Consider the following 23,257-nt stretch of genomic DNA (forward strand, 5'->3'; position numbering starts at 1 on the left):
GTGGGTTCTATTTAACAGAATCTGTTGCATTGGATCAGTAAAGGGGGCTAGGATCTTCTACGACGAAAGATCCATAAGACCGAAAGCTTGCGTCCTGATATTAAGACGATTCGAGGCAACTATGTTGAGACAGTATTGTTCCCAGGACTTAGCTACGGTCATTATACAATACCAGATAAACGGTGAGAGGAAAAACATCATAGTTGCTTCAGCTTATTTACTCTATGATTCTTTGTATCCTCCACCGCGAGGAGGGCTCTCCGGACTCGACCAAGTTCCAGCTTTTCCTATATCGTAGTTCGCTTAACCTCCCTCTTTCGATCGCGAATAACGGACAATGGAACAACATGCTCCGGGTCCTCGGGTATAGCGGCGCATTCGGGACAGTCCGGGGACTCATCCAATTGGAAGCGATGCAAGACTTCCTGTATCCACCGTATCCCATAAGGAACTGTGTTAGATGGGAACTCCCAGTCACTTCCGCCGAATTTGTCCTCCCCTCCGGTAGAGATAGTGTGCCTCATTCGCTAGAAGATCCAAAGGAATCATAGCCGCGATGACAAACACTGCCTCGCTGGATACTGTGCTATATGCACTGCACACCCTCGGCGCGTTTGGCCGGTATGCCGAACTTACCTTTATCTTAGCATGATTGTCGCACGTCACTCCCACTTATACTAATTTGTTATGTTTTTAAAAAAAATAAGGATTGAAATATGGTTTTAACGTAATGTATGTTTACTTCACCACTACATGCTTACAAAATACATTTCTAAAAAGTAATAAATACTGTTCACTGCCGGGAATTTTAGTTTTTTAGAAAAGTCTCGGTCCAACTTTAGATTTTCGTTTTCAATAAAATTTTCTTGGAGTCCATGTTCTTCCAGCATTAACAAGACAAAACTGAGAAAAAAAACAAAAACAGTTTTACTCTCCTAGAACACTCTGATACCAATGCCCAAATTATTTAGGGTTCTCATAAAAATCCAATTCCCTCGTTCTTTTTAGAGCCTCCGGTGTAGGCGGTCGCTCGATTGGTTTCGCCTTGTGTATGTCCAAATGTGCATAAACTGGGATGTAGGGCAGAGTTTTGTCCAATGTCGGCTTCAAATGTGGTCGGCCGCGAACAGGCAACTTGAAGTGTTTTCCCAAGATGGGTTCAGCCAGAGGTTTTCCGTAGACCACTTTGGCTTCAGGTTCAGTTGCCATATTTGTCGCCTCTTCTGTGTCCTTAATTGGGGTAGTCTTAATTCGAAGGAAACGTTCCGGTTTGGCGCCAGTGAGAACTTTTAGGGTTGTTGAGCTCGCCACTTTAGCAATATCCGGTGGCATGCGGTAGTTATCTGTCTCAAGTACCGGTTCTGAAGGCGATAGCTTCAGCCACGTTAGAGGTGTCCCGAGTGTGCCTAAATAACGTCCTCCCAGTGACCAAAGTCGTGTTGTGTTATCACTGCTTCCACTAGAAATAGGAATAACTGGCTTATAATATACAATTGTTACTTGGCACCACTTCTAGCTTACCTTATGAGGATATGTGACCGATCAATGTATTGTAACGAAGATATTGGACGCAGATGTGCCTTGTAACTGTTCAGAAGCATCGGGAATATTTGACCCCTAGCTGAACGCTTAGCCCGACCATCAAACCGGTCTCGCAGCAAGAATGGAAATCGAAGTCTTAGCTTGGGCATACAAATTCGCACTTGTTCCGATTCAGGAACGCTAGGAAAGCAGAAACAGATTATCATTCAACTTTATCGACCCAAACCTGTTGTTTAGAAGGACAAGGACATTCTCTAACTCGTAAATTCCCATACAACATTAACCCCTTATAGGAACTGTATTCACGATACTGAGTAAATAAAACCTTGAAGCTCCGTCTATATTAGATCCCCCCTTGCTCCAAAGCATTGCGATTAGCTTGTTCTAATGTAACTGAATGTGTAATCCCAGATATCAGTGTCATGGACAATCGACCAAACAACCCTTCTAAGTTAGCAAATTCTTACCAGAAATTTGTCATCAACCACGTTTTAATATATCCAAATGCGGTCGCAGTGAACAGGTATCTATTCTTTTCATCAGTTTCCATCGCTACGATACAATCGCCTGGCATGTGAATGGCACTAAACTGCTCCATGAAACCACCCAAATTATGGTGCGAATATACTTGTATTATGCCATCTTCAAGGGCTACTAAGAGAGTACCTGCAAAATGAAATGAATGTGAATCAATTGTTTATTACTCAATAATTAAGTAAACAAACTACAGAGAAATGGTATAGATTTCGTTATTTACATTGTACAATACTAAATAGCAGTTTTCATGCAGGTGAAATCAGTAAGTAGGCGGCCTGGTCTAATTATGCATAATTCGACAAATCCTCACACGACCTCCTCGCGGTGGCAGCTGGAAACCGTCCTCGGACGGGCCAAGATTGTGTAAGGCCGGGCGGGGAGTAGGCTCATCCAACTTACGAGGATCTGCTTGTCTGCTGGTCATGTGTTAGGGGCAAGTAGGTCTGACCGGGGATCGTCCTCCCTGCACTCGAGAAGGTGCTAATAGGACCCCAAGCCAAGGTGGAACAGCATACAGCGAGGGCTGCGTGGCCAATGGGGAGCTTGGTTTTTAGTATGCGAACTCTGAATACTTTGGTTATCTTGAGGTTCAAATAAGACCTTTACCCTGCTGGCCGGGCTAGCCGGGGTGGACATTCTCCCAGACTATTCGTGGGACCAAGACATCGACTCAATTTAAAAAATAAATAAACCGATGATAGAAGAGAGGATGATGCCAGGCGCATCATCGGAGGACGAGCTGGTGGCATCCAGCCAGCAGACAGTAGTCATCGAGGGCAGCACACTCGGTGCCAGCCGTAGCACCTTCGGGCTGAAAACAATCGCAGGGACCTCCCGGAGCAAGGCGGCAGATGGACTAGTGGTTTCCAGCCAGGAATCCACTGCCGTCAAGCTGGGTGTAGCGAGTATCAGACATAGTACTCCTAACCCGAAACTCTCGGCGTCGGGGGATCCCTCAAAAGTGAAGACCGACAAGAACGTCAGTCACCGGAAACAGACTAAGAACCAAAGGTCCATTGGTGGCCTGCCAGTACCAGAAGGCCATGCATATTCTCAGCAAGATTGCTAAGAATAAAGAGGCCGGTACTGTCAACGAGCGGGATAAAAAAGACCTCGCTAAATACCAGGCAATTGTGGAGGAATATAACAGCAAACGCCTGACAGACGAGCAGAAGACGAAGCAATCGATCTCAAAACTAGATCAAGCAAGATCACAAGCGGGGCAGAGTGGGCAAGAGTTCGAATATCTGAAGAAAGGTACGCAGTAACAGCCAGCCGACGAGCCATGAACTGCGAAACCCTTCAGCGACGTGGCCACAAGCCACTTACGTATGGCGTTCGCAGATGGTGGAGAAAGTTTAGTCAAGTAATTAAGAACAAACTCTCCGGTGCGAAAATTGACAAGATTGGCATGACAGACGAACAGGAGTCAAAGGTCGAGACTCTGGAAAAGGCATTCGATACCGCCTTTAAAGTCTCGTCGCCTACTAAGTACAGCAAGAAGACACTGCCGCCGTCAGGAAGCTAACCAGACAAATCTTTAACATCTACTACAAGCATAAATATTGACAACCATACAAAGACTGCTTGAAGAAGTACATGTTTGCCATCAAGACTGCCAAGAGGCGGTCTTGGTTGATCTGCTGTCAGAACATCGAAAGCACCAGCGAATCCTCGAGGCTCAGCCAGATTCTGTCCAAAGAACATAAGCCATCCTTTCTTAAAAAGTCGAAAGGCTCTTGGACGGAATCTTCTGGTGAAACCTTGGAGCTGCTGGCTGAAACGCACTTTTCCGCCAGCGAGAAGGACTGTGAGTCAGAACCTTGTTTGGAGGGTCTGCGGCCACCCCGAGACTAACAAATCGGTAGTTACCGAGAATAAGATCGGCTGAACTGTAAACAGCTTCTCCGTCAGTCATGCTACAAAAGCAGCAGAAAAGGGTTGTGACATGGCTTGTTGAGATTTACCGGAGCTGTATCTCTTTAGGATACGTATCAGAATCCTGGAGACGTTCACAAGTGGCTTTCATACCGAAAGCGGGCACGCGCGGCTATGAATTCGCGAAGGTCTTTCGACCAATTAGTCTGACCTCTTTAGTGCTGAAAACCCTAGAGCGCGTCCTGGACATCCACTTGAAGACGATTATGGAGAGAACGCCTTTCTCCAAGTCCCAGCATGCTTACCTCAAAATCCATATAAACCGCTCTCCACTTGGTAATTGGCACGGTTGAGCGGTCCCTGCAGTACAAGCAATATATCCTAGCTGCCTTCTTGGATATAGAGGGACCTTTCTACAATGTTAGTACCAACGCCATCAAGGAAGCCTTGATCAGTATTGGATTGGAGGGATATCTTACGCATTGGATTATATCTATGCTAAGTACCAGGATCATCCAGTCGGATCTGGGAAGCAATCACTTGACCAGAACTATAAACAGAGGCACGCCCCAGGGTGGCGCCATCTCGCTGGTGCTCTCGCTAGTAGTGATGGACGAAATTTACTGGACAGCAGCGGGGTGAAGGTGGTGGCTTATGCCGAGGACTTGGTGATATTAGGGTCAGGGATGTTTCCGTCAATTATGAGAGACATTATGGAAGGAGCGTTGCGAAGGGTGTGCCTGTGGGCCTCGGAATAAATCCAACCAAAACGGAACTGATGTTATTCACCACCAAGACAAGGATACCTAAATTCCACCTACCACGGCTGAATGAACAAAGATTGGTTCTTTCTTCTAATGTAAAGCATCTGGGTGTAATCCTGGATCCTAAGCTAAATTGGAGATTGAACATAGAACTGCGGCTTAAGAAGGCCTGTATAGCCTTCTATGCCTGTAAGAGAATGTTTGCAAAGAATGGGGCCGAGGATGGTTCTCAGGATGTACACCGCTGTAGTGCGTCCGATCCTAATGTACAGCTCTATTGGTGGCAGGCTTTGAGAAAAAAGTACAATAGAATGAAGCTGAATAGGATTCAAAGAACCACGTGTCCAGGTGCTACTGGGGCTCTGCAGTCCTGCCCGGTAGATGCGCTCAATGTAGTCCTGCATCTCCTCCCCCTAGCGCTCCACATTAAATCGTTGTAGCATGCGGTACCGTCAGACTATGTGAGTCCGGATACTGGGGAGCAAAGTCCTACAGCCAGTTATATCCTAGACAAAGTACCTCGTGAAATCTGGGCATTCCCCACGGACTATGCCACACGCCAGCTGAACTTCACGAGAAACCTTGCTGTGGAATTTCCAACCAGGGCAAAGTGGAAGACCGGCGGTGTGTTGCGAGGTTATGACACAGTATTCTTTACCGATCGATCAAAGATGGTTTGCGAAGTCGACGCGACGGTTTTCTCGAATACACACAGTGTATCTGAGTCGTATGGTCTGGTTTCGATAGTGTATTCCTAGCGGAAGTACTGACGAATCTGGAAATCTGTCCATGGCGTGGAGCGTGATCCGAGCCCCAAGCGGAACATAGCCATTCTGGCCGGCAGCAAAGCGGCCATCAAGGTCTTGTACTCAGCGACGACATCTTCCAGGCTGGTAGAGCAGTGCAGAGTCGCGTTCAACCGGCTGGGCGGCATGGTCAAGATCACCCTTCTCTGGGTTCCCGGGCATAGGAACATAGAGGGGAATAAGCGTGCTGACGAACTGGCCAGGCGGGGCTCTGTTCTTGACAGCCCTTCGGCGGGTACAGTCGATATCTCGCTGACGGCTGTCAAGGGTGCAGTCTACTTGCACTACCTAGCAGCCGCTGGCCTCAAATGGCGAAGGCTTACCAGCTGTACCAATTCAAGAAGGATTTGGGGGTCACGAGAGCTCCTGTGTCAGACGCGGGCAAATGCATTCAAGATTACGGCGGTCTGTACGGGACACTAGCGCATAGAAGATCATGCCGCCAGGCTCGGCATACCCTACAATTCACATTGTCAAAGCTGCGGAGAAGGGGGCGGGGACCCTCACAAACTTTCTCTGCCATTGCTTAGCTTTAGGATACTGGGTAAACCATTCATTGGGGGCCTCAGAGAGACTTCTAGCTGCAGGGTAGGAGAGCTGCTTTCTTTTGTGAATGCTCTGAAGATCCGAGCCGGCTGGACTCTGCCTCCCTGCTCTCATAACAGCAGTCACGGTCTTAGGAGTTTGTGGCATCAAATCGGTGCCCCACAGCGCTAATTGGGCACCTCGGAGCGGCCACTCATAACTACCTACCTAGCCTTCCGCGGGAAAAATAAATTCAAAAAGAATGCACGTAAATGTGCCCGTATACATATTTGGTATAAAGTACATTCAGGACTCACTGAGGCATCAAGTTGTGGCTTTCTGTAGATGTGTTACAATTTGAGTTCAGGTTGTTCCAATCTGCTGCTCTGTGTTGGCCCTTATTGCCACACTTTCTCACGTATTAATATCCGATAGCCATATCCATCGACCATCAAGACACAGAGTATAAAGCTAGAGAAATGATCTATATCGATTAGTTTTCTTCCTTGAATCATTCAGGAAGGTGGTCTGACTAATAGGATTTCGATGTAGATAAAGTCGCAATAGAATACACCTAGTATTCCTATTTTTTTAATTTTCAACACTTGGCTTTACGTAAGAGGTTGGCTTCTGTTGTGACGAGACTGATTTAAGAGAAACAACTCAAATTATTTGCAACCAGGTGGGTATAGCCTGAGTCCCCCTCTATCCAGTTCACGGAACGTCGGTTTAAGCATTTGGATGTATATAAGTCTCAATTAAGGCTGTATATAAGCCTCAATTAAGGCTGCAAGCCCTGTTACCCTCGATTCCACCATCCCCAACGGCGCAACAACCGGTATCCGGTTTAGGCCTGCCTTAATAAAACTGTAGACATCCCGGTTTTGCGCCGAGGTTCACGAATTAGATATCTTTAAAAGCTGTCTAGCGTCCTGACCCACGCCATCGCTCCATCTTAGGCAGGGTCTGCCTCGTCTTCTTTTTCTATTTTTCTACCATAGATATTGCCCTTATAGACTTTTCGGGCTGGATCATCCTCATCCATACGGATTAAGTGACCGTAACAACTTAACGGTGATGGTATCGCTCATAGGCTACGGAATTGTCCATCCTCATGTAGGGGGCCAAAAATTCTTCGGAGGATTCTTCTCTCAAACACGGCCAAGAGTTCACAATTCTTCTTGCTAAGAACCCAAGTCTCCGAGGAATACATGAGGGCTGACAAGATCATTGTCTTGTACAGTAAGAGCTTTGACCCTATGGTGAGACGTTTCGAGCGGAATAGTTTTGTAAGCTGAAATAGGCTTTGTTGGCTGACAACAACCGAGTGCGGATTTCATCATCGCAGCTGTTATCGGTTGTGATTTTCGACCCTAGATAAGAGAAATTATCAACGGTCTCAAAGTTGTATTCTGCTATCTTTATTCTTCCCGTTTGACCAGTGCGGTTTGATGTTGTTGGTTGGTTTTCGGTGTTGACGTTGCCACCATATACTTTGTCTTGCCTTCATCAATGATGTTCTGCGCGTATGGGGCTATCCGCCCTAGCAAGATAGCGGAGAATATCTTATATATGGTACTCAGCAACGTGTTGCCTCTATAATTGCTACACTGTGTAACATCTCCCTTTTTATGTATGAGACGGATAATGCCTCGTTGCCAATCGTTAGGCATTGATTCGCTGTCCCATACCTTGAGCACAAGTTGATGAACCACTTGGTGTAACTGGTCGCCCCCATATTTAACCAATTCGGCTGTAATTTCATCGGCTCATGGCGATTTATGATTTTTAAGCCGATGAATTGCACGGACTGTTTCTTCTATACTTTGTGGTGGCAGTATTTGTCCGTCGTCTTTCCCTCTTTGTCTCGGCAAGATGAGCATCGAGATGTATAAGGCTTCATCCTGTTAATTTGTTGGTAAAACTTCCGCGCCTGGTGCGGTTGCTTCCTGTACTTTTCTAGTTCACAGACTTGTTGGTTCCCCCAGGCTTCCTTTTTCCGTGTGTGGAGTCGCTTCTCCGCTCGACGGAGCCCGTGAAAAGTCTCTGCGCGTGCCCGCGTTCTTTGAAAATGCAACATTACTCAGTATGCGGCATTCTTCCGTTCCGTTGCTAGCTTACATTCATCGCCAAACCAGCCGCTCCGACTCCTTTTGCGGTTGAGGCGAAGTATGTTTGTGGTCGTATCAATGATAACGTTCTTCAGGTCGTTGTGATGTTGTTGATGCTTCATCTCCAGGATCTCTGCTGACTGCGGTTATTGCGGCATCTATTTCCCACTTATAGGTGTCGCGGAGGGCTGTGTTGTGGATGGCTTCAGTGTTAACTTTCACCTGATTGTCAGAGGGGATTCTGAGTGGTGTTGTTATTCAGCTCGGAGCACAATGCCAACGAGATAGTGATCCGAGTCTATATTGGCCCCCCCTTATATGTTCTGACATTCATCAAGGCTGAGAGGTGGCGGCGTTCGATCAACATGTAGTCAATTTAGTTGAAAGTCGTTTCGTGTGACGCTGCTAATTGAATAATCCGCAGTCCGTTATCATTTGTATTTTGGTGTAAGCTATGGGAGCCAACGTATCGCGTGAATACGGGCTCCTTCCCTACTTGGTTACTAAAATCCCCATTTTAATATCGTATCTGGGACAGGCTTCGAGGGTTCGTTCTACTGCCTCGTAGAAGGTATCCTTCTCCGACTCTGCAGTCTCCTCTGTAGGGGCATGAACGTTGATGAGACTTATATATCTAAATTTGCCTCGCAAGCGCAGAGTGCATAGCCGTTGGCTTATGTTTTCAAAGCCGGTAACAGCAGGTTTCATTTTTTGGCTGACTAAGAAACCTACTCCGAGCACATGGTTTACTGGATGGCCACTATAATATGTCCAACGCATCTCCTGTAACGCTGTTACATTAGCCCTATATTGGGACAGGGTATCATCTCTGTACAGGGAGCGCACGTTCCATGAGAAAATGCGCAAATCGTTCTTCCTTTGTCGCTGTCGGGTTCTTCGTTGTGTAATACATCCAGTCCGAGCCTCCTGTTGTGGCTTCGTAACAAGTTGTTTTCCATGTAGGGTTGTCAGCCCTACCCAACCCCCAACCTGGAGGACCAGTTAATACAATTTGTCCCGTTTTTAGGCGCGGGAGACTCGTCTTCATCCTTCTCCGTCTGCAGCTTTTCGTTAAGAAAGAGTTCCCAGCGGTCACCACGTGGAGGTGGGGATAGGGTTTGGTAGTAGAGCTGTTGGTGTTGGCTCAGCAGGCATTTCCCGGGTTTTATGCTCCATCGTGGGTACCAATCCATGTTTCGCCCTGGGATCTATACTAGCCTTTGTCCAAGCCTCCAGAAAATTGTCTTCACGTTCCTAATCTTCAGTCTTCTGATTAATTTCGAGTTTCCCAATTACAATGCTCTTCCATTAGAACAAGGCCAAAGAGTTGAAATTTTGAAATTCCTATTATTTTGCTTTTTCGCTGCTCGACCAGCGTTTTCTCTCTCATTCCATTTGTCCCTTCCTAGTTGAAGAGCTTAAAGATGTAGTTTGGTGTTTCAGGCTATAGTTTGTATTGTTGTTGTCGCGGCGATGATTGCTTTGATCCTTTTTGCCTATCAGTGTTCAACAGAGTTTTCTGATAGATCATTTGAGAGTGACTGGCCAATTCGTAAACTTCTTCATTTGTCGACAATATCTAGATTATTTTCAAATCGCAAGAATTTTAATGCCTTTGCTGAAATCCTTGGACAACTTCTGGAAAAAGTCCTTGATGTACTAGCTGTCCTTCAATGGCTAAAGTCGTACTTAAGTAAAAAGGTGCACAGCAGGGACTTTTCTTAAATTAATTCTTCGCAGTGTTTAGACTTCAACTTGCTGGTAATATAACTTTGACAGACGAACTCGTCGTCCCGTAATGGAAAGACAAAGACGTCTTTAGTGCCCTTCTTAGTTGATACAGATTTCGATGGACTAATCCCAGGAACGACATGATTAGTGTGTTCGCTTGACAATGGTTTATGACTAGACGGACTCTGAATTGCATCTGATAAAATTTTGATTATGAAAACTTCCTTCCCTTCTGTTAACACGCACATCTGACTATGAGGTCTCTGTAAAGGGCAACGTCTTCTGATGAAAGGTGTACCTAAAGTCCACGAAGGACGCTGCCGCAATGGAACCAAATACCATTAGGTCACTGAATTGGGTGTTTTCAAAGATGCGTTAATAATTAGCCTGAAACAGAATGGATTCTGACTTTTACATTTTTTTTGGCGTTAGCTCTATAAAATAGTTAAAGGTGAAATTTTTTCGAGATAAGACCGTCTGACTTTGCCGAGTAAGCTTGACATCATATCGGATTTTCTTCTTTGTCCTTGTGTCCAGATAGCTGAGTGGTTAGAGCACAAGGCTGTCGTACGGAAGTCGCGGTTCAAATCTCGCTGGCGGCAGTGGGATTTGTATCGTGATTTGACGTCGGATACCAGTCGACTCAGCTGTGAATGAGTATCTGAGTCAAATCAGGGTAATAATCTCGGGCGAGCGTAATGCTGACCACATTGCCTCCTACAGTGTACTGTAGTGTACCGTCACGGTCTTGAATGAAGTGCTCTAACACACTTCAAGGCCCTGATCCAATATGGATTGTTGTGCCAACGATTATTATTATTATTATTCCTTGTCAGTCCCCATGACTGTCTAGATCAACCGAAGATCGTGCTTCAACTACTGATCCTTTCACTTTCCGACAGCAGAAACTCATACGGTCCACTCGAGAAGAGCGAATACCCGGAATGTATGGTATAGCTCAAAGTTCAGTATACCCAAGCTTGGATAATAGTGTTGACTAGACTTGACCGGGTATTGGCAGTGAAACATGGACGGGACACCGTAAATAACATCCCTAAAGAGTCATAGAAAAGATCCGAAATGATAAACACCTTTCATTGCAAAAAATTCCCTTTCAAAAGATGTCCAGAAGACTTTACATTAGATTGAGGATTATAAAGGTATATAAAGGGATTATCATTCCAGGAACCAATGGCCGACAATTGCAACCAAAAGAGAGCGGTGTTTCGTAAAAGGCGTCACATCACTAGAACATTCATTGTAGCCTTTGACGATCAACTGTAAAATATTCATATAGCTTTGTAAATCAGATTTGAAAATGTCGCACACTAAATTGACGCTTGAGTTTCTCCTGGTTTAACTTACTATTTCTAATTATCACAGTCTAAGTCAATGCGGTTTACCCCAGACAAGATAGTTTTGATAGTTAGCCGAGCTTATATTACTAACGTATCCTTATTCTATAATACAACCGACCTACTTTAGATCACCCCAGAGTTAAAACAGGTTCACTTAGAATATCAGGATTCACTGAAACTTCTCAAAATTAGGACCTCGAGACAAAAACGAAAGCAAGGAGATACTAAACTCTACTTACCGTGCTCCTTTGAAGCTGGTCTTGTTTTAAGAAATATCATCGATTGGATGGATAACGGTCGCATTATAGCAGAACGAATAGGCATTTGTATTACAGATAATCGACGATACCTAGGAGCACCAACATATGATGAAAATTGACCCACTGCACGGGACTTTGGTAAGCCAGCACTGCTACCAGTATACGGGCGGGTATCCTCAATCGATTCTCGACGTTTTTCAAATTTAGGATAGCGTGACTTTTCTGCTTCTTTTTTAGCATCTATTTTCGGAAGAGGTTTTGTTTGTTTGCCAAAAACAATCTAGAATATGGAAAGTAGATATTAGTACAGGCATGCAGTGATTTCAAATAATGATACCCCAATTCGGCTACATTAGGAAAATAAAATGTTTACACCCCTATTGGTGTATATCCTTCCCTTTAAACTGACCATTCAACACATCACATTTACCTTAATAAATTGTGTTGGATGGGCGACATTATATTGTCGATACGGCTGACCTGTTTCCAGTTTCCAAAGTATTACTGAACCGGAATAGCTTCCAGTGGCTAAGACCTCTGGTTCCCTGATTGCAGCACATAAAACATCTTCATCATGTAAAGTTTCCCAATTTTTTCCGTCACTATATTCTTGTCCTTCAATATCGGCAAATTCGGTTACATGTCGGTTCCAACCAATTGCCAGTATTCTGCAGAAATTGTAAAAAGAAATGAGAAGACGAACTGGATAGTCAAATAGAAATTATCGAATTTTTACAGCCCTATGCCATCCTTCGTATCTTGGACGATGAACGTCTTGGACGCCCGAGAGGCTATTTGCTGGGTTAAAGAACCGTAGTTATATGACCGAACCGCGGATGCCATGCAAAGACAAGCTTCTGGGCTAACATTTTGACCTTTACCGGTAACCCTCAATTTTGACAATTGCTCAGCTAATCGCCGCAAATCAAACTTGTCTACACTTCCGAAAAAAAGGCTTCTAAGCACCAATATAGTCGTTACACGTTACGTTGATTAGAGTAAAATGTGTTATACAATGAAGCAGACCCATCGATAGACGGGAGAGGGAGAATCTCCCTCCTACATGAAGTTATCCCAGAGGCTAACGACTGTGGGATGCACACTACTCCTGCATCTTATGATCTTAAACCCCTCCTTAATCCCACTTATTAGGGAATTTATTCCGCGTCAATTTCCAATTTTTCCAATTTTCTGTGTGGTTTACTAGACTTGACTGGAAAATGTCCAAACTCCTCCTCCCTAAGCAGAGAGTAGATCATGATATGTTTTGGGCCTTTAGATGAGTTAACCTATTGGGGGCAAAAAGGAAGACGATTCAACCTGAGTTGTTTGCGTTAAATCTTCAGTTCAAATGGGTTAGTAACCTGCAAATTTTGAAACTTTATTGCTACCGAGATATCAACAACGCCTCAGATAGGATCTCACGGCAACGACCTCCTTTGGCTATCGAAAACGGACAATGATTGGTTTCTGGGATGTGTGCACGCTCAGTAGCGAGCTTTCTCTGAATGCTTGCTTTTTCCAACTTAAGCTGAAATTCCAGCGGTGTAAGCTGGACATTCTAGGCCTAAGCGAAGTGAGATGGTGGAAATCTGGAAAGTTATTGGTGGGACATTGTTCGAGTACAGAGCTTGCCATAAAATCAGTTGGGCCTCAACTGACCGACGTCGTACGAGCAATCAGGTCGATCATTTCGCGATCAGCAGTTGTCTTCTGGATGTGCGTATCAGGAGGATGATGCCGCAGATCGCGATGATTTCAGAACTGTATATGGCAACAAGAAAGAGCTTCCACAACCCACAAAATCGACGGTGGCTAAGCATATGGTGGAATGCGGCCATAAAATAAGCACCGATAATCTGAAAGTACGAAAACAGGTAAGAACGTCTACGAAAGCTTAATGAAACGCATTTAAGATCAGACTTGTTAGTACTGATGGAGAGAACAAGTAGTTCCCGAAATATCGGTTTTTGCAAGCATAATAAATATCAAAATCAAGTCTGAATTATTTCAAAAAATCTATGTTGGCAGTTTGACGGGCCACCGCACTCCCCCTATCTGCATTATTGGGGAGAGCATCGAAGACATCGACCAATTTGTACATATATCTAGGAAGCGTGGTTTCTTCTCTCGGTGGCACCGAACTGGATGTCGGCCAACGCATTAACAGCGCTGCGCTGTCTAAAATGTGGAAATACAGTTATCTCAACACTAAGATTAAGTGCTAGTGTTCTCTCTGTGTTGCTATATGGAAGTAGCGCATGGAAAGTGAACTCCACTGTTACTCAAAAGCTCCAATCTTTCGACAATACTTGTCTGGGTCGTATCATCCGAGTGGGCTAGCCTGACACTATCTCTAACGAAGAACTTAGTCGGCGCATAGTCTTGGCACTAGTATGCGATGTGTTAGAAAGACGGAAGTGACAGCAGATAAGTCACACATTAAGGAGGGGCGAAAATTACATTGGGAGCTATGCCATGTAGTGGAATCCACTTTCCCAAGATGGCCGACGAGTGGAAGTCGTGGGCGAGCTGAAGCGCATTTCAGGTAACCGCGAGCGATGATGTGTAAGTGCGCTATACCCCAGTAAGGGTTGAAGGGCAACCATACATATGTGGCGGCACATCGGAACGCCGTTGTGAATTTGCCTCTGTTGCTGCATTCAGTGGCCATGGAAACAGTTGGCGGCCTGACATGTTGTCAATCCGATAATTCTGTTTGCGACATTTACTCGTATTGCGACCCACAAATTTTAACTGATCGCCATATTCTCTACAATAAGCCTGAAGCGTTGTAAGTTGACAAGACGAGTCGCTTCGCGTATATTAACGATGTTACTATAATAGGAACGTTGGATGGAAATACGTGAAGAAAAAGGTAAACTATAAGTCACTGGCTCGGGAAATTGAAGAAATTTGACATTTCCCGAGGATGGTCCTAGCGTATAGTGGAGGATTAGACGAAATCCAGCATCTGTTGGGATTGTGACAAGGTAGCAAGCAGGTGACATCATATATACTGAAGATATTCAATGCTGCTTTATGTGTTATTGTGGACGACTTTCTACGGGGGACGAACACCGCCACTAGAAGAAAATACAAGCAGGTCAGTTGTGCTTTTCAGCTTCTTTGCAAGGTACATACTTTCTTGTAGTCCAACTGCTCATAGCTTAAAAATTAAAATTGGTGGTTACAATTTTGAGTTTTCAGCTTCTTGCAGTTGGAGCCGGGGCACCATTCTCCGTATTGTGCTCTAAAAGGAGCATACAGGCTAAAGATGTAAATGCCAAGTACTTTCGTCTATAGCCTCATTGATTTGTATAAACTTCATTTCTTCGTTACGTTGAAGGCTCTCCTAAATGCTGACCTTCTCCTATTGTCTGCACCATACCGATGGTCGACGCCCTCATTCGCATTGCAAAGTATATATTCAATCGCAATCAGTAGTACAATTCCAGATATATGAATACCGCTCGAAGGGCATCTGCTTTTTGAGTCAGTTTTTGCACTTACAAGCATTGGTAGGATATCCGACATTTGCAATAGTTTTAATGACGGTTAGGGTTGCGAGTTTTTGTCACGTCGATGATACTAATTCAAGTTATTATTATATTATCGGAGTAAGGGTCAAGCGCTGCACTGCAGGATAGACTGACGCGGAATATAGCTCCCTGAGGCCAACCTATCTCTCTCTGATGGTGAGCTGTCCCTCCTCTAGGGCGATGCCTGGCTTTTCAGGGGTCAAGTCTCTCGTCTGCCAAGAGCATTAGTGAGTGGTAATAGACACACCCTGTACGAGGTGACCCTACTATTAACAAAACGCTACGGATATAGACTGGGGAGCCGAAAACACCTCCCCAATCCAGGATGTCATGCAAACCGTGCCCATTGGATAGTTTACCGTGTGAGGGGGGGGGGCTATGGCACGGCGGACCTCGTAACTCTCATACTCTCGGGAATCAAATGAGTACCAGTAATAAAAATAGAAAAACTACAACCAATAAAGCGGGAACCCGTACCGCATACAAACTAGTTAATCCAGCGGAGGCACATCTCCGAAATACTGAGAGTCAGGTGATTACACCCAAGAAGGGAGAAGTTGGGACGTGAAGCAGTAGATCCAAGGTCAACATTGGTATACTGCGTGGACAACAACTAACAAACGCCACTGCTCAAAAAGCAGGGATTAGCAAAAGCGCATCTGAGATAAATATATCAGGCGTCAGGAAGGAGACAGGTCTCAGTGGCACAGGAGCTAAATGGTATCCGCTCTACCTGAAGGAAGGCCCTAAGCCGCAAGGGAGTGGGAAATACCGTGGCTTCCTGGATGGACAGAGAGAGATGCTAGGGAGTACGGAAATAGAAGTACCGACAGGTGCAAATTCTATTGTCATGAATACTACTCAAGGTTGTCCTCAGGGCGGGGTACTATCGCCGCTTATGTGGAGTATGGTAGTGGACGAACTCCTGGACATGCTAACAAACACTGGAATACAGATCCAGGGTTACGTGAACGACATTGTTTTATTCTGTTGGGGCAAATATGACGGCACCCTATGTGATAGAATCCAAACTGGACCAAGGGTTACTAGCACTTGGTGGAGGAAGATGGGACCGTGGACCAATCCAGCCAAAATCATCATAGTACCATTCACTAGGAGACGTAAACTTGATCACCTGAGAGGAATTGGGAATTACGCTAGATCAAAAATTACACTGGAAGACACATGTCGGAAACATTTGTCGGAAAGCCACTTGTAGGTCCATAGCAGGAAAAAAATGAAGTTGCATCCCGAAGATGCGACTTTTGATATATACTGTAATAGTAAGACCAATGATTACCTATGGAGAGGTAATCCGGTCAGAAAGAACCAAACTCCGTATACAATCCAGGGAATTACACAAACTCCAAAGACGTGTGTATCAGTCGAGCAATGAGGACATGCCCAACGGCATCCCTGGAGATCCTTCTGATATTAACCCCTCTCCATACAGAAGCAGACAAGGAGGGCAATATTCAGGATGGCCGGGAGTATCAGTGAGGTGGGGGGGCTGCCTAAACCGAAGGAAGATTGATATTCTTTCTAGGCGGTATCCCGAATTTCTGATACCAAGGGATAACATGACAACGAGGTTTCACTTTGATAAGAAGTTTGAAACACGTTGGAGTAACAAGGCAAACTGGAAGCGCGTAGCTGGGACATACGGCTTAAACCTGACTGACTGCCCTCACAGCTGAGGGAGCGGGTGCCGGTGTCACTGGTCCAAGGAAAATGTAACTGGAGCCAATGGGTAGGTACACTAGCATATTCCAGGCGGAAATATACGACATAGACATAGTAACCTCCAAAGGAACTACAGGGGACAGAACATTGCTATTCTCACCGAGCCAAGCAGCGATTTAAGCGCTTAGGTCCAACCAGGTGAACTCTAAACTGGTATGGGAATGCGTTGAGAGACTGAATATGCTTGGCTCTTCCAACTAGGTTTGGATACTTTGGGTTCCAGGCCATGTTGGGTTGGAAGGTAATGAGGCAGCAGACGAACTAGCCAAGAAAGGAGCAGGGGGCGCCTTTACACGGGCCAGCCTTCTGTGGAATCGGAAACGGTTTCATGGCTATGACATTAAGTAATGAAGAGGAACGGTTGTGGGAACTATACTGGGCAGGCTTACCAATGAAACAGTCCAGGGTGCTTATTGGGGAACCCATGTGCACAGAGGATTGCTTAAACCTCACCAAAAAGAACCTCCGAATCATATTGGCAATTCTCACTGGTCATTGTCAGTTAAACTATCACCTAGGGAAGCTAGGGATATCTACGGACACTGCCTGCAGGTTTTGTGAGGAGGAGGACGAAACCTCTATACACGTCCTAGGACAGTGCCCGGCACTTGCGTAAAGTAAGTCGAGGCATCTGGGAGAACACTTAATGCCAGATACAAAGTGAAAAGATCTGGAAAAAGGGAATCGACTATATCTCTCAATAAGTAGCTAAGAATTGTAAAGCGGCCATTGTTATTCCCAGAAGCAGCAGCGATCGACTCCTATAAAGTTCTGTGTAGTTAAAAAGCATTTGAAACAGACCAAAACGTGTAAACACACAGAATAGGGCCGAAACGTTTAGCTCAGTTTGTTTTGGCACGATCATGAAATTATTTCAACTAATTACTAGAGAAAATTTGTGTCACTTATTTTAGAAGTTCCTCCTTATTCCTTCTTCCCTATCTCCCATCATCCCATTCACACCCAGTTCCCACCTTCAATATACATAGTTTGTATAGAAGGTTGCAAAATAAGGTTAAAAATTAACACAGTTCACCAGGTAAATCAGTGCAGTCCGTCAACTCTTATTAATGTGACAATACAAAGGTTTAATGGAAGCGGGATTTGAATATTTAGAGTTAATTTTATCCCTTCAAATGTTTCGCTAGAAAATTATCTCAGGGAGTAGCCTTACCGGTTTCTTATCCAAAATACGGTTGTCACCTCACACATGGCCTCTATGGATAAATTTCTCATGCAAATCCCACTATTGAAGTTCCAAACTTTTAGACTCCCATCCCTTGCTCCAGTCAGCAGAAGCTGTTGCATTGGGTCAAAACACGCCGAAGTAATTTCTACACGTAGACTCTTCCCATGCAAAACCCGCACGTGAGCATTTTTAATTAAGGTCAACCGTTTTCCAGTCCAGGGATCCCATATTATGACAAAACTATCCAGTCCGCACGTTACGACACTTTTAAACAAAGTATTGTAAAGAACAACTGAAACAGGCCCAGCATGCGTTTCGCCATCGGTTGAATCCATCCTCAGCAAAGGGCAACATTTTATGGAGATAAGTTTTCGTGTTCCTATCAAAAGCTCGTGATTTTCCGTGTTGTAATAGCACACAAAGGGTACTCGACGTGGTATTAGCTGTTGCAATCCAATGAAGGTTTGAAGGAGAGACTGCTCGTTCACATCCCATACTTTTATGACCTTGTGATGATCAATGCTATAAACTTTCCGTTCGTCGCTTTGCAGGAAGACAAATACTATGCCTGCATGATGGCCAGAAAGGATACCAATAGGCTTTTGTGGAACCAATGGATTCCAAAGGCGAACCAAGCATTCAGGACCGCCAGTTGCTACAATCAAATTGTCGTCATCCAAGGAGAATGTTGTTATACCCTGTAAATGGAAATAGACCGATTTTACCCATTGGAATTAAAAAGCTGGAACCTAAATCCTTTGGGCTTTCAAAAACTTACCTTTGCTGTGTAAAACTTGTAAATAGATTTCTTTGCACCCAAATCAATAGAAGCCATTGCTGGGCACAAGGATATTGCACTCGACCGACCTTCGGCCACTGAAAAGATACTATTCAGGTATTCTGAATATCTCACTTCACGCACAACGTCGATATGAATATTCAGATATTCCCGGACTCTCATTTGTGGAAGACGCCCCTGAAGAAGCAGTAAGACATCATACATTATATATTGCGTTCTGTCTCCAAAATTTTAATTTACCCTCAACAAGTCTGCCCACGACATTTCAATCAACGCCGTTCCCGGTTTATTTTGGAAGGGTCCTCTCAACTCCGGATAGAACTCTATCAAGCGAACGTTTCCTCCAAAATCGCCCAGGACAAGTTTGCATGTTTGTTGGATTGATTTTTGGAAGTGGTAATGCGTGCAATTAACTGCCCATGGGAGACTGTTAATGATAATTCGAAGGTGGAAATTGATAGCGGTTGTGTCGTAGAAACGAAGATCACGCTCAGATGATGCTGTGCAAACAATTCGTACGTCGGGCAAAGATGAAACCGCCAAAATACAAGTTTGTGCCACCTTGAAATATGCTGAAATTATAGAAGGGTTTATTGGATTTAACCGAAAAATGCTTCAATAAATTGAATTAGGTAAAAATATTGGGTTAGCGAAAGCGCTAAGCTATTTGCGACCTAACTTACGCATGCTCGTGCAGCAGACTACCCCAGAGACAAACTGTTCTGAAATAGTTATTTTCCCGCACTTGACTATTAAGCTGTGGAGCAAGAAGGATTTCAAAACCAAGTAAATCACTGCAAGAACTATGGATCAGCATCAACGGAAGATAGAAGCATATATGTCTAGCAATGAATCGAACTCTGGCTCCCCGGGAAGTAACACTGAAATCGCCTGGTAACAACAGAGAGAAGTTATATAAATGTTCCCAGTGAAAATACATATCCTAGTAAAGATACGATAATAAAGGACGCGGAGAACCGTGCCCATGGCACCGTGCCTAATAATAGGAATTTATGAGTAGCGAAGCCGTCATTGACGGTCCCTAGCCCGTTCGGGAGAGAGGAGGAAAGAGTCGCTACAGTCTGATTAGCTTTGTACCACCTTTACGTGTAAGGGAATAGGTTGGGCAACTCCATCTCGACTAATTGTATTTGCTACTAACCCGGGAAGCTTAGTTGAGACGCTTGTTGTAAAAGGCCACTAAAAAAGACAGCGGTTTATGGACTAATTATATGCAATTCTCAAAATTCCTTATGTCTCCAAAACGACTATGGTAAATCCTTTTGCTTTCGTCAACTTGCTCCTAAGATTCAACGGTAGGAATCTTTCCTTTTTGCATGCTATATTTTTGTAAGCTGGCAAGCCTGCGTGAATTAAGGCTGAATCCAATGTTGAATTATTGCTTATCGCATCCGCTATGCACCGAGAACCGATGTCAGATAAAATGTTAACCACAAGTTTCCAATTCAGGGTGATCAACATCTCAATAGTACAGTGTTGGGTGATATTAACCCCAAGGAAGGGACTGATAACATCTTGCTTGAATATGTGTTGAGGAAACACGGTTGTGAAAACCGGCAATGGTAGTGGTGAGGGGGTTGAAGCTTTCTACTGCCTTGTTATTGGTGGCACATTTTTCAAGCACGTAGCCTCCTCTAAGAGCAGTTGGGCCCCAACTGATCGACAACGTATATCAATATATCCCGCTTTCGGGACCCTCTTTCATTTGGCTGTAGAAAAATGATCTTCCTGACTGAGCGACATTTTGAACACTGAATACTGATGAGCGTTGGGTCTCCAAAAGAGCTTTTCTCTCCGGTACAAATGAGATCGTTGGCCACTTCCGGAAGGAGCTGATTTCCGCAACTTAGAAGCGAATTAACGAGAATAGAAAATTAATGCCTTTCATGCTTTGTGAATTGGGGCTTAGGAATACACTCAGTCTTCCCTGCTTGTCGCAACCTGCAAATTTTGAAACTTTATTGTTATCGAAACATCAACAATGCTTCGGATAGGGACTGACCGCACGCACACGACTTTTGGCTATCGAAAATGGACTATGATTGGTTTCTGGAATATGGGCACCTTCTTTGACAACTGTAGCGAGGCTCTTTAGAATGCTCGCTTTTTTCAATTTGACAAGGCATTCCAGCGATTTAAACTGGACATTCTGGGTCTAAGCGAAGCGAGATGGGGGAACTCTGACGGGCTACTAATTGCAAGATTTAGGTCCAAATCAAGGAGCATGACAATTTTACAATGCTGCGCATCAACGGAGACCTCCAATATAGTGCAGATTGATACTTTCTACGAACAATTAAACGCGGTCCAGGGAAAGCTTCCTGAAGGTGACATTGTGATCTGAATCTCAAGGTGAAATCTGGCAACACCTTGCTCGGGTATGTGATGGGTGCAACTGCAACTTCGGCCGCCGCGTTATTGGTGGCGCAAGGCCTGTCATAAGGTCAGTTAAGTTTCAACTGGCCGACGCCGTACGAACAATCAGAACGAACATTTTGCGATCAGATTTAGGAGTTGTCTTCCGGATTTGCGTGACACTTACGTGTTGCGTCCGCCACTTCCCCAACAGGGTTGGTAAGCTGCGGCTCTCTAAGTTCAGCATCGACTTCCAATCAGTTGTTGCTTGGCAGTGGGAGAGCTATCTTGCTGATCTAACGGCAGAATATCGACGAGCGTTGAGCTGCCATCAAAAATGTTCCTTTCTCGGATGCTATACAGGCCGCCTGCCATATCCCGGAAAGGCGTCATAAGGCTCTGGAAAGCGAGGCAAGTAGAATTGGACTGAAGATAAACACCAACAAAACCAAGGATCTCACTCTGACGAGTCATCGCACCCTCCCGATTTGAATTAATGCATCGAAGGCATCGATCAATTTGTATATCTAGAAAGCGCGGTTTCTACCGACGGTGGCACCGAACTGGATGTGGCTCGGCGCATTAATTGTGCCATCACCGATGGCGCCTAGTTCAGTTATCTGTTTAAATTTAATACATCAACCTGGTCGCAACCTGACAAATTACTTTTATAGGCACTCTCAATTTGCATACGGATCGTTTCGGGTTAATTAAATATGTATGCGTGTCAGACAAACAAAACACTCTGGATAAGAATATAGTAGGTTGCAGGTGCCAATCAGTACCTTATTGATTTGCATGCTATAACCGTCCCTTGCTGTGCGATTGTGATATGGAAGTTGAAGAAATTCTGCTCGATGTAACAAATGTGTTGAGATACTAATTTCTTCGCGTACAAAATCTATACCAAAGCTATCAATGATTTGATGATTTTACTTACGGTTTTTAGAGACTCCGCTTCTTTGGATTTCCAAGTCTCCTGACCAGAAATTAACGGTTCCCTCCTTGCTGACTGTGATATAACCGCCAGTACCTTTCTTTACAGTTCGATCCTAGAAAAAATATGGGGATCTAGGCATATATCTTATAAACAATAGTTGAGTCCAGCATTATCATGATGATCGAATTGCACAATTTAGAAATGATATGACTTGGAAATTCAAAGCTCACCGGCAACATGGTTGACACACGTTTAATATTTACAATCGGATGGCGATGTCCCGACTTCTTGATTTCCGGTGTAAGTGAAATTGGATTGATCAGAGCCTCCTTCTGGTTGTATGGATCATCCTCACGAAAACCAAGAATCAAATGTGATATGAATTCATCCCAATCAATATGCGAATCACGGTTCGTGTTGATTTTTGCAAACAACGTATCATAGTCATCATTGCTCAAATAGATATTAAACTTCAAGAGTAGCTGACGGAATTCGTTGTAGTCGAATTTCTGTTCGGGCGCATTCTTGAAGATAAGTCGAAGCTCTTCGATTTCATCGTACGTGAGCCATTCGTGGAGTCTTGTCTGGGACTCCGACAGGATTGGCGCAAGCGATACTTGGGATCGGTACGCATTGAGAGCCTGTAGGCCATTCTCCGGCAGCGGGTTCATTTTGAGAATGTGAACTGCGAAACAACTTTGCTAAATACGTATATATTTGGAAATTTTAAGTATTTGTGATTCGATATTGGGTGTCGATATGATCAATAAAAAATCTCGAAAATATATGCCATGGAAATGCAAAAATTAAAAACTGATGTGTTGTTTTTTTTGGAGGTTTGCTTGGATCATTTTATATTTTATCATCTTTTGAAAGGGCTTGATTCTCAGTTATTGAAAATTGTTCAAGTGTTTGCTTTTATTTTGGGATAGAAGGGTAAATAAAGCACTTTTACAGCTTGAAAACCTAAGTCTCCGCGACGAAGTATAGCTTATGGACTGATGAAAAATGGATCAACATTTGGAGAAATTTTCATAAATATGTTCCGCCTTCATTTCGCTTATTTCTACTTTCAAGTTTCTGTAATCAGAAGCTTTCCAGTATTGAAAATGAAATCTTTATTCAAAACCCAACGTGAAAAAGATAATTGTGCCAA

General features: G+C 44.3%; 1 protein-coding gene across 1 annotated transcript; it reads right to left on the reverse strand.

Annotated features, from left to right (window-relative positions):
• Nucleotides 1–715: 715 nt before the first annotated feature.
• On the reverse strand, nucleotides 716–22,908 carry LOC119647108 (WD repeat-containing protein on Y chromosome-like). Its single transcript, XM_038047886.1, has 10 exons — nucleotides 22,332–22,908; nucleotides 22,102–22,213; nucleotides 19,026–19,357; nucleotides 18,765–18,962; nucleotides 17,972–18,684; nucleotides 11,943–12,180; nucleotides 11,492–11,792; nucleotides 2,010–2,208; nucleotides 1,522–1,722; nucleotides 716–1,459 (listed from the first exon to the last, which is right to left on the reverse strand). Exons 1-10 carry the CDS (start codon nucleotides 22,770–22,772, stop codon nucleotides 964–966), a joined length of 3,231 nt encoding a protein of 1,076 aa, XP_037903814.1. The 5' UTR covers nucleotides 22,773–22,908; the 3' UTR covers nucleotides 716–963.
• Nucleotides 22,909–23,257: the final 349 nt, after the last annotated feature.

This window comes from Hermetia illucens, chromosome 1, assembly GCF_905115235.1.
Source record: "Hermetia illucens chromosome 1, iHerIll2.2.curated.20191125, whole genome shotgun sequence".
Lineage (NCBI taxonomy): Eukaryota > Metazoa > Arthropoda > Insecta > Diptera > Stratiomyidae > Hermetia > Hermetia illucens.

Bases quoted from the DNA above. Each gene is read 5' to 3' on its own strand.
- LOC119647108 (XM_038047886.1), bottom strand. From the start codon at position 22,772: ATGAACCCGCTGCCGGAGAATGGCCTACAGGCTCTCAATGCGTACCGA. The intron at 12,181-17,971 runs GTAAGGCTACTC...CAATTTCTGCAG, and splicing joins GTATTTTGGATAAGAAACCG to AATACTGGCAATTGGTTGGA. The intron at 1,460-1,521 runs GTAAGCTAGAAG...TCCTATTTCTAG, and splicing joins CGGTCACATATCCTCATAAG to TGGAAGCAGTGATAACACAA.